Raw genomic sequence first — 16,497 nt, 5'->3', positions numbered from 1 at the left:
TGTTTGAAGTCCCTTCATCCTCTGGAAGGATCAAGGGATGATAATGCTGGTCTTATTTGCTGGAGGTCCCAGGTCTCTACAAAGTGATGAGTTTAAACCACAAATGAATATTTAAACCACAAACTCAGCTGAGTTTAAGTTATGTTTTAAAAAATAAGTCACTGTCTTGGGGGAGGGGAGGGTACAGCTCAGTGGTAGAGCGTGTGCTTAGCATGCTTGAGGTCCTGGGTTCAATCCCCAGTACCTCTGTTAAAAACATAATAAATAAATAAATAAACCTAATTAACCTCCCCTCCGCCCCCTCCGCAAAGAATTATTTGAATAAAAATAAGTCACTATCTTAAGAACAATTTCATCCCTTCTTTATTCCATCCAGATCAGCTATAGTTATCCTCTACATGAAAAGCGTGCTTACCCAAAGTTCTTGTCATCTTTCATTTGTCCTGAACGCCCGTCATCCTTCCCCCGATCTCCAGCTGCTTCTGCTTAATTTAAAGAAAATACAACCTGTGCAGCTGACATGTTTGCTTTTCCTAAATACCTTGTCTCTGTCTTGACGTGAATATTTTGCTTCTCGGTGTGATGGTTAGAGCGTAGGCTCTGGAATGAGGCTGCCTGGGTGTGAAGCCTGACTCTGCTGTACACCAGCTGTATGACCTTGACAAGGTCTTAACTTCCTCACCTAGAAACCAGAACTCATCCTTGGACCCACCACATTGGATCGTGAAGGGCATCACATGACTCAAGATTCCTAAGGTGTTTAGAACAATGCTTGGCTCTTGGAATATCAGTGATTTTAACACATAAATACACTCGTGTTTTAAAGGCTGAAATTCCAAAGCTTAGATGTCATGCCTCATCTTTCTTCCCTTGCAACTGATTTCTGAATAGAAATGTTCTCATCACTGGGGCTCGCTCTTTCTGGCTCAGCTGCCTCCCTTCCCCTTGTGTTGCCTTTGAATTCTCCCTTCCTTCTGAGCTCCCTTCAACCCCAGATAGCTCTTCTGAGAAGAGCTTGACAAAGTCTGAATCACTGTCCTATCTCTTTTCTCTTCCTAAAGAACTTCCATCCCTTTTCATGGGGAATTTAGGAAGTCTGTGACTCTGCTGCATCTTGAAAATGGTGATATGCTATCATTCCCCTGATGGACATCCATTCTAAAGTGATCCCATGGCTTCCAAGTTGCACTGGGACCAGCAGAGAGAATGAATCTAACACAAGGCCACGAAAGCCCCATGGTAACCACACAGAGATGACTGCAAATCCATCTCCATCCCATTTAACACTCTTCCAAAACCCAGATCCTTCTAACTAGCTCCCTTCTGAAAGTTTCTGTCACAAACTGAGCTTCCTCAAAAGGCTCATTGGCGTCCCAGCAAATCTCATCCTTTGTTGTTTCACTGTCTTCAGATGGCACCAACATTTACCAACCACTCAGGTTTAAAAAAAACAAACAAACTTGGAAGTCATTTTGGACAACTTCCTCTCTTACCACCTTCATCAAACACTAGCCAAGATCTGTCATTTCCATCTCCTAAATCTCTTTGAACGCAACGCATCCTGCCTCCAGCTCTTTAACTCCTTGTCACCAGTGATGCTGCCTCACTCATTCTTGACCCTGTTCACCAAAGAGATCTACTTGACCTAACTACCCTACGGCAGAGAACACGAGGGCACTCTTGTCAGGGGCTGGTTTCTTCGTATCTGGTCAAGATCCGGTCTCCTCTCACCTCCTTGACTCCTCTTCTTAGATCCCCCCCATTTTTCTGGCATTCTCAGGCTCCCCCTCTCTTCTGAATCATTCCCACCAGCACAGAAACTTGCTCTCTCCCCATCTTTGCCTATTTGTCATTTCCTTCTGTCCAGCTAAGCCATCATTGTTTTTCTTTTTAGACAAACTTGCCAGCAGAGTTGTCTAATACTTGTGTCCAGTGGTTTTTCTCATGTCCACTATGCTCCATGCCCGTCTGGCCTCTGACCCCCTCAGCCCCTGACACTGCTCTTATCACAGCCACCAGCAACCTCCATATGCCAAAGGAAAGGAAAAATATTGTATCTTCAGCTCACTCCCACATTTAACACTGTTCACCCCTCCTAGAAGCAATCTTAGTTCTGTTGACTTTGACAAAAGCTCCCATTCTCACTAATTCTGTCCTTCAAGCCTCTGGGAGCCTCAGCCTCTTTGGAAAGTTTTCCCTCCTCATCAACCAGCATGAGTTTGGGGGCCCTCCACTGGGCTCCCCAATCCTTCTTTAGGTGATTCTTCCCTTTGCTTTGCAATTGCCTGTTCTATCTGCCTCTCACTGCAAGGTTGGGGTCCACGTTTCATCAGCCTGCTTAGCACCCATTGAGCCATCGTGTGTTTTCTTGAGTGAATGCAGCCCCCTGAGAGGGTGAAGACAGATTTTGTAGCAGCATTTTAAAACCCAGAGTTGACATATCTGAACTCATAGGTCAAAAAAACTTAGCCAGCCACCGTCTCTACCTCTGGGCACCTGCCATCTCGGATGCCTGTGCCAGTGTGTAACCTACAGAGATGTCAATTTCCTATGGGTCCAGCCCAATAACGTGATTCATTCAATTAGCCATTGCCTTAAACATTGAGTTATTTAAGTTTAATCACATTAAAATAAGACATCAAACTAGGGCATATGACGGGTTCCTAACAATGAAAAAAAAAAAATAGGGCTGAAGCTTCATTAGCAGTTGCCTCTCCCGGGAGTCATAACCTACTGAAACCACTGGCAAAAATAGAAATCCCTGTGGCTACAGTCTTGCGGGCTTCAGATCTTACACCCTCTGTCAGAAACACTTGATTCTGGCTTTGAAATGGACTCTGGTTGAAATGCTGTGCCCTTTGGGATGGCATCTTACCTGTCCCTTCTCACAGCCCTCCCAGGTCTACATGCCACTCGCATCCTTTCCCGGCCCTCAGCCTCTCTCCCTGCCCTGATGGCTTTGGTCCTGCTGGCTGGGAAAGGAGCCACTGTGGTGCCAGAAGTGAGGGCAGGGCGGGGCGCACCACCCCCAGCTCACTGCTTCTGCGGCCGTGTCTGTGGCTCTGATGAAAGCACCTTGACATGGGACCTTGGACGTTCGCTACTGTCTGAGCAGCTCTGTTCCTCCTCCTCTGGTTGTTGCTCCTGCATTTGGCCCCGGGCCCGCCTTCTCTCCAGCATCTCCTCGAAAAAGATCTGGCAGCTGAAGCCCTCTTGGATGCCATACTGGGCATGCTCCAGCAGCTCCTCCAGCGTGGGGAAGACCCGGCAGCAGGCCATGCACCGCAGCCCGTAGTTGGTGGTGACCAGCCAGTCTGGGGTGTCCCGCAGCTCCTGCAGACAGCACTCCAGGGGCGCCAGCAGCTCCACGTCGTCCGGCTCTGAGCAGGTGTTGTTCCTGCTGGCTTCCAGCTCCCAGCGCAGGTCAGTGTTGGACGCCATCTCAAAGGAGGAGCCTTTCCGCCTCTGCCTCCTGATAAACTCGGCTTCGTGGATGCGGGGCTGCCTGCTGACCGGCTCGAAGCCACTGTCGGTCTCCCAGGCCACGGCCACGCCCTGCACGGTCTTCACGTGGGTATAGAAGGCGCACATGTTTTGCTGGGCAGCATCCTTGTCGCTGTATGTGCAGGAGTAGCAAGACTGGTCCTGGGAGTAGGACTGGTACTCGGAGGAGGACTCGGACAACAGTGAGCTGCTCCAGCTCAGCATTCTCCGGCCCTTGCCCGAAAAGTAGACGTCCTCCTTGTGGGGAGTGGCCGGGCCCGGCTGCGGAGATGGCTCCTCTCTCTCTGTGGTCCCTGCAAGGTGGAAGGACATTTTCATCAGTGCCCTGGAAGGATCAGTGCCATGGTCCACCTGAGGACTCCAAAAGGGTGCACCTCCCTGTGCTTGGTTCCCCATAAAGTGGGGGATAATATACATTTCTCTTGGGGTGATGATAGGAATCAAATATATAAACAGATGTATCTGTAAGTTTTGGATTTAATGATGAGGTTCAACTAATGTATGAATGTAATATCCAAGCCCTTGACCAAACCTTTGATTCAACTGGTGAATACAGATTGTGGGATGTCCATACAGTGCAATCCTCTTCGCTGATAGCAGGGAATGAACAGCTGTTACGTATAAAACATGGGTGAATCTATAGTGCATTCCACTAAACAGAAGAAGTCAGGGTACAGAAGCCATAGAATACCTGATTCCATTTAGATAATCTCTAGAAAGGGCAAAACTACAGGTAGAGAGAACAGAGGAGGGGTTACCAGGAGCTAAGGGGGAGGGATCTGACTGCAGAGGGTCACAAGGGACTTTCAGAAGGTGATGAAAATATTCTGCATCATGATCACAGTGATGGTTACACAAATGTCAAAATCTTTCAAACTGTACACTTAAAGTTGGTGAGGTTTGTGTGTGTAAATCACAGCTCGATAAAGCCCATTTAGAAAACCAGGCATGGGAAGTGCTTTGGCTGGGCCATCCAGCTCTGCCTTCCCCTGGCATTTGTGACGGGTCTTGCCTAACCCCAAAGGCATCTCACCCTTTCCTCGAACACTCATTGGATCCCATCGCTTTATATACGTGCTAAAGGCTTGCCATATTTTAACTTCTGTAATATAAAAAAAAAAACCTAAGAAATTGGATTGTTATTAATTTTGCCAAATTAGGAAACTGAGGCACAGAGCTTTGAAATGACTGATGGAGCAGAGTTGGTGCTGGGCCCTCGACCCCGAGGGCCGGTGTGACCCTTAGGCGCTGCCCATGGTCACTTCATAGTGGTCTTCAAACTGATGACCTAGACTGACTGTAGTTCATTTATTATCAAAGAGCTTTTTACATCACTGCTGAAATCACAGAACACATCACAAAGCACATTAAAATATGTAACAACTGACATTTTATATTTTCATCCTTGCACCTCCTGGAATCACCTCATGCACTCACAACAGTGGCCTCAGTCACACCCACCATCCATTTTTTCTGGCCAACAAAGCACTTTGGCAACAGCAGCAGGGGCCACCTGGCGCCCACCGTATCCATCTCCTCCCAGGACCTCCCTCTCAGGGACACACCAGCCGCACCCTCCCTCTCCGCCTACCTGACCAGCTCACTTCCACGCTCTCCTCCGTGGACTCTGGGCTGGCCAGGCTGAGGGTAGCCCCGTCCATTGCTGACCGTCCTCCCCTTTGGTCCTTGAAGTGCTGCTTCATGGCTGGACACCGGTGCCTGGGGGCTCAGACTCCAGCTGTGGGGTGAGAGTTGGCAGGGGCGGGGCTGAAGCCCTCCCCGCTGGCCCCATCCCGAGTGGCTGCTCGGCGCCCGTGGTCACCAGGCTCCTGGCTTTATTCTATGATGTCATCAGTGACATTGGTCTGTTCTGTGACCCATGCTGAGTTCAGAGACCCCTCTGGGACGCCAGGAGAGGCTTCCCACCACGATCTCATTGCCCCTCTGGACCTCTCCTGACTTGTGTATTGTCAGGGACTCAAACAAAGCACAGAAACACACAGGTAAACACTTGTACACACATAGATTCACAAACACTTCAACACACCTAAATGGACACTCAGACACGTATGAACACATGTACATCCACACCGGCACACAAACGCCATCACTCAGGCACATGTACACTCAAATACACATAAACACACAGATGCCTGCACACACACACACAAACACACACTCACACACATACAAACTCAGACCACATTCGCTTAACCACACACACGCTCACGTACGTACTGTCATCACCCAACATCCAGGTGGGCCTACCTTGAACTGTGGAAGCAGCAGGTGACCAGAAATCTCCCCTCCTCCCCACTGCTCCGAAGTCCCAACCTGGCCTCACTAGTTCCCTTGGCCCTCCCTTCCTGAGTCCCGCGGCGCCTCCCCACGTCTCCCCCTTCTCTGCTCACTCTCATTCTGCTCGGCACTTTGCATTCGCCCCCTCCTTCTGCCAGGAGCGCCTCCCCCCAGGGCTCCACGTGGCTCCCTCTGTCACCGTAGCCTCTGCTGAGACAGAACTTATCCTCAGGAAAACTGCACTCCTCACCCTCCATCTCTCTCTTACCCACCCTGCTTGACTTTTCACAAGCGCATCTATGCCCCTCAGACTCTGTCCTGTGTGGTGTATATGCATAATGGCTCTCCTCATCCATCTCCTCCTTAAAGGTCAGAGAGAGACGTCATCCATTTCCCCCATTATGTCACTAGCATCTAGACTACACTGGCATATTAACAAGCATGCTAGAGATAATTGTCAAATTATTGAATGAATAAATGATAAATACTTTGGACAGTATTTGGATGGGTTGGCGAGGTCATGCCTACCAAGGCAAGCTGCCTTCTCTCTGCACCTCAGATCTCTGCAGCCCTGAGGCAGGCTGGTTCTCACCCCACGACTCAGTGTCCCCTTCTGTTTCTCCACCTGCACAAATTGCGTTCCACACAATCACTCGGGCATGCCTTCCTACCTGTTGTCTCTCTCTGCTCCAGGATGTCCTAGGAATTGAACGCACATCCTCCAAAACACTTCTCCCCATACCCCCCCCCCAGACCCCTGCTCATCTCACCTACTCATTTCCTCTGGATCCTGCATTCTATACAGCTCCAAAAGATGATGGATTGAAATAATCCTAATATCCTGAAAATAATGCCGACATTGCCTGTATATTTTTTACTTAATAAGTCCAGAGACTTGTCTTATGAAAACAAAGGACAGCAGCACAAAAATGTAAATAGATCAATGGAAGACAAAGTTTGTCCAAGAGAAGATCACATCATGGTATTTGAATTTTTAAGAGAGAAAATAAATAAAAGTCTGGGAGAGAAAAAAAGACTCAGTCAATAAATGATGCTGAAAACTTTTATTCACTATTTTTAAAACTCAATTTTTGTCTCACTGCATATAAAACCAATAAGAATATTTCCATGTGGTTCTGGGGTTGCATTTTAATTTTAAATGTTTAGGAAGAAAATATAAGTTAACGTTTGTAATTACAGGGTGGCTTTTCTAAACTACAGTGAATCAATCATCACAAGCGTTGAGAATCTTTGTCGTCTTTTTTTAAATTTCATTGCTTGAAGAAAAAAAAACCTCACTGTTTCAATCTGCGTTTCTCTGCTTTTTAGTAAAAGCGAAAGGAATAGTTCAGTAAAGGAAATGAACAGGCAATTCCTGGGAAAAGAAGGACAGATGGCTGATAAACATGTGAGAAGATGTTCAACCTAGCTGTAATAAGGAAGCTACAAATTAAAAACACATGATATATGTATATTGTTTTCACCCACAAGGCAAGCAAGAATTAAAAAGAATGACAGTTGCTGGTGAGAACAAGAGAAAATGAACACTTTTGTACTCTGCTGGTAACAGTGTGACCTGCCTTTCTCAAAGGAATTTTGGTAATACTCATTACAATTAAAAGCGTAAAAAAAAAAAAAAAAAGCATGCTCTTTCCCTCAGCAGTTTACTTAACCTCCCTTTCCTGGAAAACGATCACATTTTGTGCTATGTGCATTTAAAATAGCAGGTAGAGAAATATTGACTACAGGGTTGTCCATAATATAAAAAAGGATATGTTTCAAAGATCCATCAAAGTAAAGAAATAGCTAAATCTATTACAAAATAATTGCAAGCCATGGAATATTATACTGCAATAAAGAAACCCGCATGTACTAATAATTCATGTTTAGTGAAAAAAAGCAAAATGTAAGGGAATTCTACTTAGAGATAAACTAAATAGGCTACCCTCTTCCCCCCAAAGCCCTAAACCAAGCCTATACTGTCAATGAGTGCAAAGACACAGAAAAGGTAATCGCACCCCTGCAGGGAACAGTAGTGACCTCAGGGAAAGGGAGAAAGATTAGCAGGGCTGTGAGAGAATGTAGGTATTTTCCAAACATGGCCACACCAATATATTCCCCATCCCATGTGCTCTTCTTAAAAAGCGAAGGTGACACTCTTCCATGGAGAGGCAGGGTCCCTCTTCCTGAACCAGGGTGGACTTTGTAACTACCTCCACCAGTGGAATGCAGAAGAGCGATGCTTCGAGACTTTTGATGCTAGGTCATAAAAGACAATATGGCTTCCCCTTGGTTCTCTCTGTCTCTCTCTCTCTCTCCGCTCTCCTTTGGACTCAGCCACCACGGTGGGAGGAAGCCCAGGCCATATGAAAGTGTTCCAGCCAACGTCCCGGCAAAGGTCCCAGCCAAACACCAGATGTGAGAGTGAACGAGCCTGCAGATGATTCTGGCTTCCAGCCTTTGAATCTTCGAGCTGGGGCGCCAGACATTTCAGGGCAGAGACAAATTCTGCCCTGCCTAAATTCCTGACCCTCAGAGAATGTAAGCAGGTGTAGTTTCATGCCCTAAGTTTTGGGGCAATTTGTTACTCAGCCATAGTCATTTAACAGACTTTGATTTTCCAAGCAGTGTTTAAGTATGTTCTGGTGAGACAGCTCATTGACCGGCGTCTGGACTGCACTGCACCATCCTGCTGCGGCTCCCACCACCCTCCATCCTTTTACTGACTTTTTCAGTCTCCGTATTCAGCACAGCAGCTGCAGGGTTGTTAACCTGTACCCCCTTGGGAAGCTACCGACGAGAGTACCGTGTTTCTGCACAGTTCCTTTTGTCTTTAGCCTTACAGTTCCTAGTCAGCAACACTATTTTCCAAAGTTACTCGGGGTCAGCCCCTTATTGCCCCCGAATCTACACATATTCTTTCTAACCCTCTCAACCATCCCACCTGAGTGGCACCATTAACCATCCACTATAGAGGGAGGGAGGTTGAGACTCCAAGGGGTTAGTTAAGGTGCAGGTAGGAGACATGAAGTGGGGTGCTGATATCTCAAGCCCCAAGTCAGGGATGCTCTGTCAGGCTGCGGGGGGTTGTCCCCCGTGGGTTGCTTCCCAGGGGCGACTTAGAGTAAAGCCCCACCAAAATATGCCACTGTCCCTCACCCTCATGTGGCCTCTGGGCTGCTTCCAGCCACAGAAAGACCCTCTGTCCCAGCCACTCCTCCTGCTCCACAGGGATACTTAGCCTCTAGGCCACCCATATGGGGTTCCTGCCCTCCTGGAAGAAGGTTGGGGAGGATGGTTATGGCCCAGGCTCACCCATTCCCCTATGTCCCAGCCCCTGCAGTTTTCCAGCTGGGTCTCCAGCCTCGCCAAGAACTCCAAGGCCGGCAGGGATGGAGCGCAGAACCCCAAAAGGACCAACGCAGCACATTCTCGGAGCTCTGACTCCCGGCCAACTCATTTCACACATCACAGGCGAGCCTGAAACCTCCCCAAAATCCAAGCCTGGAGGATTTTCCAGTCTCAACTTCTCTTCCAAAACCTCCTCTTCCCACCCCCTCCCCCACTTTTTTTTTTTTTTTTTTCCTCAGCTGAGAAGAAGTGAACAGGAAACAAAGCAGCCACAGACCCAGCAGGAAGCAGACGCCACCTCCCGCTTCCTTTCCCTTCTAACTCCAGAGATCGGCTTGTGCCACAATCTAGGCTACAGGGAGAATCAGATCATTTACCCCAGAGCTGATGAGCTTCCAGAAATAGCCTGTGCACTTGGCCAAGGAGCCTGACGTGACCCGGGGCGGTGCACGGGTCGTGGCGTTTCTGTGGCCGAGCTGCTGTGTAAAGTGTTTTAAGTGGGCAACACGCCTCTTTTCGCCCTGGACAATAGGGTGCCCTGAGAGGGTACCAGCCCCCGCCAAAAACCCCCATGATCAGACTTAACACTGAGGGAGGCAGGGAAATGCCGAGCTGCCCCAGATGCTATGGGCCACGTAGAGGGCTGGCTCCAGACTAGGGAGTCCATCCTCATGAAAGCCAATTCCTGGGAACTAATGACCACCTTAACCTTGGGCTAACCCTGCAGAGAAAGTGCCAGAAGATAAGCTGAGTATCAGAGGAGAGAAGTATGATCTTTTGAGTTCATTTTCGGTTGCTTCTTGTCACTATTTAAAAAGAAGTGAGTCAGTGGACCATGGAAGGAAAAAAACTCAGCCGCAGAGAAATGCAATCTGAAGTCTCCCCAAGCAAACGGGGATGGGAGCTTTGCTTTTGTTTTCCTTCAGACTTAATCACAGGCTGCTGCTTCCCGGTGGTTTGCTTGGAGCTGTCTTGGGGGTTTTGACCTTAACCTCAGGATGCCCACACAAACAGCCTAAGACTCCCCCATCATCAGGGAGCAGGGAGGGGGACACCCCTCAGGCAGGGCCCTCGGGCATGTCCCTGGCTGTGCTCCAGGCCCCAGAGCCCCAACTTGGCCCACAGCCCCCGTGCCTCCTGTCCAGCTCTGGCTCCATGGGACTGCAAATGTTCGAGATTTTTGAATTCAGAAGTGTCTTTTTCCAACAGCTGTTTCCTTGGAAAAGTGATCTCAGCTGGGAGGAAGGACATCCCAGCTGAAGGCCACGCATGTGACCCAGGATCTCCAGGGTCCCAGCTGCTGGTCACTCCCTTCGAATGTTCTTAGAGAGCCATGCTGGGAGCTCTGGAAAAAGGGATGGGTCTTTCTTCTCTCTATGTCCAAGATGTGCTGGCCATAGGCCACCTCAGATGCAACTTTGAGGCCATCAGTTGCCAACTCATACTGAGTGAACCCTCTGGAAGCATGGCTCCAGCTTAGAGGGGAAGATCGCAGGACCCCAAAGGCCAACAGTGAGTTAGCACTGTTTCCAAATGTGCTGGGCTTACTACTCCCATGTGGCCTTCAGCTCACATCCAAGGCATTTGCAACACGCACTGGAAAGCAGCTCATAGATCACCAGCGCTGAACTGGGATACTTCTTTTCATGGCCACCATTGGAATGGCTATTGCAGACTCTTGGCTAAAGACTGGCTTTTTCTTACCCCGGTCCTTCAGAGAAAGTGTCTCTTTTGTGAGATGGACAGTAGAGGCATCCTAGGGGAAGCCAGCCACTGTCCCTTCCCCAGCACACCGCCCGAAGCCTTGCAGCCAATCCCAGACCCTCCAGGAATGAAGTGGGGGTAAAGGGGGGACTTCCGGAAAGGCTGGATCAGACTGTGTGAAATTCCCATTGGAAAGTTTCCGAGAAAAGAACCCAAGGCCGAGACTTAGGGGCCAGCACATGAGGCAGTCCCTTCAACCACACCAATCCTCTGCTGGCTGTGGCTGCACCCCTGAAGTGAGGGAGCCCAGTGCCAGCTCCCCCTCCATAGTGTGTGTGTGTGTGTGTGTGTTTTCAGTGTACAAACCCTGTCTTCCTTTGTTAAAATGGATTCCTGGGTATTTTATTCTTTTCGAGGCTATGTCAGTGACATTGCTTTATTGATGTCTTTTTCAGATTGTTCATTACTGTTGTATAGAAATACAACTTTTTAAAATTCAGTTTTGTTGAATTTTGCTTATTAATGCTAATAGTTTGGGGTGTGTGTGTGTGGATTCTTTAGGGTTTTCTATGCATAAGATCACGTCATCTGCAAATAGAGACAGTTTTCCTTTTTCCTTTTCAATGTGGATGCCTTTCCTAATTGCTCTAGAAAGAACTTCAGTACTCTGTTGAATTGCCCTGGTGAAAGCTGGCATCCTTGTCTTGTGCCTTATCTTCAGGGAAAGCTTTCAGTTTTTTCTCATTGAGAATATTTCCGGCTTTTATATGTGGCCTTTTTCATGTTGAAGAAGTTCCTTTCTAATCCTAGTTTACTGAGTGCTTTTCTCATGGAAGGATGTTGGTTTTTGTAGAATGTTTTTTTTCTGCATCAATTGACATGATTATGTGGAGAGTTTTCCCTTCATTCTATTAATGTGGCACATCCCATTCCTTGATTTTCAAATGTTGAACCAGCCTTGCATTCCCAGGATAAATTCCACTTGACTTTGCTCCGCTAGGCAGGTCTGGTTCTAAAGGACCGTCTGCTCCATGTGATCAGTGTGTTCAGGGAGGACCTCAGGGCCAATGAGGCAGAGTTCTGCCCACAGCGCACAGGGAATGGGCGGAAAGTAGCGAGAGCGGTGCGCCTCCCACCCGACCACCTGCCACCTGGACCAGCCAGCATCCTGGGCTCTATGGGTACCAGTCCTGGGGAGAAAGAGAAACCTCGCTAGGATTGGTGAGAAGAAGGTCAACATTGATTCACTGCACAAAAGACAGACAGCTCCCCTCAGACACCATCCCAAGTCTACCCTGGCCATTAGAAATTCAACAAATATGATAAAGATCAGACTGGAGCACACATGAATTATTTATTGTTTGCAAGAGAACACTACAAGCATCTCCATCAAATTTAAATTTTGACTTACAGGTTTAAAATGATTCCCTAAAACTTGAAGGTAACCTAGCCAATTTATTATTGCTTTATTAGCTACAACACAAATAGGCTATGCACACGGCACTGTTCACAGGCAGTGGTACACGCCATGAAATAGCACTATACAAGCCAAAAAGCAATTTCTTATATGACTTACCTGCCTTTGTGAAAGAAGTATGACCAGCTTGTATTCGGATCACAAATTCAAGCCAGCTTATTGGGAAATGACAGGCCATGAACATCAGTAATACGATTAGGAGGCGTCACACTGTACAATTCACCATCCAACCCACAGCAAATTAAATTGATCACAATAAAGCCCAGCAAAGATGATTAATTGGCAAGAATAGCAGCAATTGAAAACGGATCTCTCCAGACCTCACTGATAAGGTTCTGGAAACAACGCATGCTTCCCCTGTATTGCTGGGTTTCCTTCTGCACGAGTCGTGTGAAGGAGGAGCTTGACGGCTTTGCATGAGAGCCAAACGTTCTAGCAGGACCCCGGATCTCAGTCCTCGCAAAGCCTAATGCTGGACTATTTTAACATAGAAATGCCAAACGTTTGGAACCCTAATAACTCAGATTGCCAGGGTGTAGCCCACAGCCGAATGTAAAAAATGAAGTTGGCTAACCAGGCATTATTCCTCCATAAAGATGGAAAAATGACTTGCATTTTTAACGAGCTCACAGCCAAGGAGCCTCCAGCGGTGTTCTGGGGCCCACCAGTACTGGCTAACGGAAGCCAGTTGTTAAATCTTGCAAGGATGTTTTTTGCAAGCCAGTTGTGAAACACAGTCATTGTCAAAATTAAAATCATATAAACTTAATGTAAATAAGTTACACACAAAAGTAATAAATATTCCAAATTTATTCATTCTTAATTATTTTAGTACATTGTATGCCATTCGGGCAGCTTATAAGACGGTTTAGAGGCAGTATCCACATCATGGTAATTGGCCAAGGCTAAAATCTAGGGCTTTTGAACATGCTGCCCCATCACCCCAGGCAGGGAGCAGGTTGCTAAACAGTTTACCATCTCACCACTGGAAGCTCCTACATGCAGTTAGTGGAGCTCACAGTTCTGGCTGTGAAGACCAGGCTTTTAGGTAAAATTTCCCCAGTAATTCTAACTTTCTGGAAGTTTCCACAATAGAGGCTCTATCTTAATCCTTCAAGGAAGTGCTCAGACCCCCCCACCCTCGCCACCTCCACGTGGGTCACAGTGTAGAAAGGGCGTTGACTCCCATCATCATTTTATGATCCTCACATCAACCTAGAAAGGTTGACCTAAGAGTATTCTTTCCCCATAAATGGATGAAGAAACTGAGACCCGGAGCAGTGGGGGAAGTTTCCTGGGTTCACACAGCCTGTGGGATGAGAAGCTAGCTTTCTCAGCTAGGCTAGCTAGATCAGGTGGACACATTTTATTTTATTTTTGTGGAGACAGGGGGTAATTAGGTTTATTTATTTATTTTTTAATGGATGTACTAGGGATTGAATCCAGGACTTTGTGTGTGCTAAGCACGCACTCTACCACTGAGCTATATCCTCCCTCCATAATACATTTTATTTTATTTTTTAAATAATTAAGTAAACCCAGGGTCCAAACTGGTATACTCTGGTGGAAATGTAAATTGCGACAAAAGTTCTGGCAATATGTAGCAACAACTTTAAACCTGTGACACCCTCAGTCTCGGCAATCTCACTTCTAGGAATGTATCGTTCAGGATTTAAGGGTGTCCAAGATTTTGCTGGCCCATTTTCAACACAGTGCTACTGACGTTCATGAGCTCAGACACAACCAATGTTCCAGGCAAGGAGGTTACATTGATTGGGTCGCATTAGCCTCACCTGGGAATTGATTAGAACTGCACACTCTTGGGCTCTACCCCCAGTGCATCCAGCCATCTGGGTTTAAATAAGCCTCTCTGTGACTGACTTGGATGCAGGCTAGAGTTTGAGAGCCCCTGGGTTGAATAAAATATGGGACAACTAAACAAAGGTTTGCAATGCAGTTCATGAAGAGCACCAAAACAATATGTTCCCAGTACAGTAACGTATAAGTTGACCCTTGAACAACGCAGTGGGGTGGGAGCACCCATCCCCCACACAGTTGAAAATAGGAGTATAACTTACAATCCATCAGCCCCCCATATCTGAGTTTCCCCATCCACGGAGTCAACCAGCTGTAATATTTACTATTGAAAAAAATCTGCAGATAGGTGGACCCACGTAGTTCAAATCCGTATTGTTCAAAGGTCCACTGTACCATGCAATCCCAGTTATGTGAACCTAGTATATAGAAATGTATCTGCTCACGTATATAAATTCTGGAACAATACATACCGAAGAGTGAACAACATTTATCTTTGGAAAAGAGGTTCCACCATCCTTTCGGTGATCCTTTATTTCTAATTTTTGGACTACAAACGTGTAAGAAAAGAAGCAATAAATTACTTCCAGTTTTAATTAAATACTAATGAAATTTTAAAAAATATACAAGGCCCACAAGTAAGATTTTGCAAAACCCCATGACTCCTGCCCCTCCATCCCCAGGATGCTTCAGATCAGGTCCCATGGGCACGTCCCTGCACCCAGGACCTCAGGACTGGTGTCAGTCTCTGGGTCAGAGGGCAGCATTGGGCTCAATGGGTGCAGAAAATGAGGCTGGGATGAAGAGTAGAAACTTGGCGCTGTTTGCGCGGGGTTAAAACAAACTGGCTAGAGAGAAGCCCGTGGGAAAGACATGACATTTGTTTGCAGGGAAACATAAACAAGGAGGAAGGAAAACAGAAAAGTGGCTCAGTGAGAGGCTGATCAAAGCCAGCTGGGCAAGCAGGCCCCGGGATGCTGCTGGGAAGAGGAGGGAGGCCTGGGGTCAGGCGGGAGCCCGGCTGGGCTGGGTGGGCCTGGGGGCCGGGCAGGGCAGCCTCTGTGGCCCTGGGGGCTGCTGGAGAGACTTGAGCATGAGGAACCTGACCATGACTGGGCTTCAAGCACTTTGAGACCTGAATTAGCTGTTCTGGTTGCCTAATGGGCAGAAAGCCCACCCAAGATTCTGTCTTCTCAACTCCAAGTTCGTAAAACAGAAAAAATGAGCATCCACCTACTGTATAGCACAGAGAACTATATTCAATTTCTTGTAATAACATGTAATGGAAAATAATCTGAAAAGAAAAAATATATATGTATGTATACGTATAACTGAATCACTTGGCTGTATACCTGAAACTAACATTGTAAATCAACTACAGGTCAATAAAAAATTTAAAAAAACAAGCATCTATTTACCACCAACCCATCACAGCGCAATGCATTTCCTTACATTGTTTAATCCTTATGAGGGTCCTGGAGAACCCCCAGCCCCTCACTCCCGCCAGTTTTCCTGTCTAACTTGCCCAAGGTCAAGTAGCTGCGAGGCTGTAAACCAGGTGTCCAACCTAGGACCTGTGTCCGTCTGCAGGGTGCAGACTTTCCCCATCACAGCAAGCGGGGTTGTCATCAGTCCCCACCAGAATCACCTCCATGTCCCTTCCCACCCGCTCTGGACAACTGTTGCAGCCCTCAGCTCCTCCACCCACCGCCATCCATCCCTCCGGAGCAACTGAGCCCCTTCAAGACCAAGCACGCGCCCCAACCTGGGCACCATTTCAATCTCGTAAAGGCTGAGGCAGCTTTACAATGTTCAAGTTGTGCCAGGCAAATGCTAAGCACACGTTGTAAATGATCCTTAATTTGAAGAGACGTTTCCCTTTGGAGCCAAAATGCCTGGATGATTTCATGAACAATAGCTGAAGCTTACAAGTTACACTCCACTTAAGTTTTCTCTCTTGTCCTTGGCCTGAATCTGACTTTTTGTTCCTCTCCCTCATCGCTTTCAGAGCAGAGACACGGGATCCCCACTGGGAATGGGGGAGGGGATGGAGGCATTCCTTCAGGACCAGATGATGTCTGAGAGCGTGACCAGCCCCTAGCTGCAGGGCCCAGGTGTCAATCCCCTCCTGTCACCACCCTGGGATTGTGCCCGTTCCTCCTCCCCCTTCTCACCCCTCTTCTGTCATCTGGTGAGTCATTGTCATCCTCACATAAGAAGTCAATGAAAGGAGATGATTTTAGTCTGCTTGAGGCCCCATCGTATCCATCCTGGCTGGCATCCATTATTCTGTGTCGGAACATCAAGGGTTTGACGTGGCTCAACTTCCAAAAAAGCTTCTTTAGATA

General features: G+C 47.4%; 1 protein-coding gene across 2 annotated transcripts in view; it reads right to left on the bottom strand.

The window, feature by feature from the left end:
- Positions 1-223: 223 nt before the first annotated feature.
- TMEM273 (transmembrane protein 273) overlaps positions 224-16,497 on the bottom strand; it is a 55,485-nt gene continuing 39,211 nt past the window's right edge. Inside the window, exon 2 of one of the 2 annotated variants that reach the window (XM_064487942.1) lies at positions 224-3,797. In XM_064487942.1, coding sequence (XP_064344012.1) covers positions 3,034-3,797 — 764 coding nt within the window. In that variant the 3' untranslated portion in view covers positions 224-3,033. The remainder of the gene's footprint in view (positions 3,798-16,497) is intronic. The other variant, XM_064487943.1, reaches the window with a different exon arrangement.

Source organism: Camelus dromedarius, chromosome 8, assembly GCF_036321535.1.
Source record: "Camelus dromedarius isolate mCamDro1 chromosome 8, mCamDro1.pat, whole genome shotgun sequence".
Taxonomy (NCBI): Eukaryota; Metazoa; Chordata; class Mammalia; order Artiodactyla; family Camelidae; genus Camelus; species Camelus dromedarius.
This window is presented reverse-complemented; position numbering and strand designations above follow the sequence as displayed.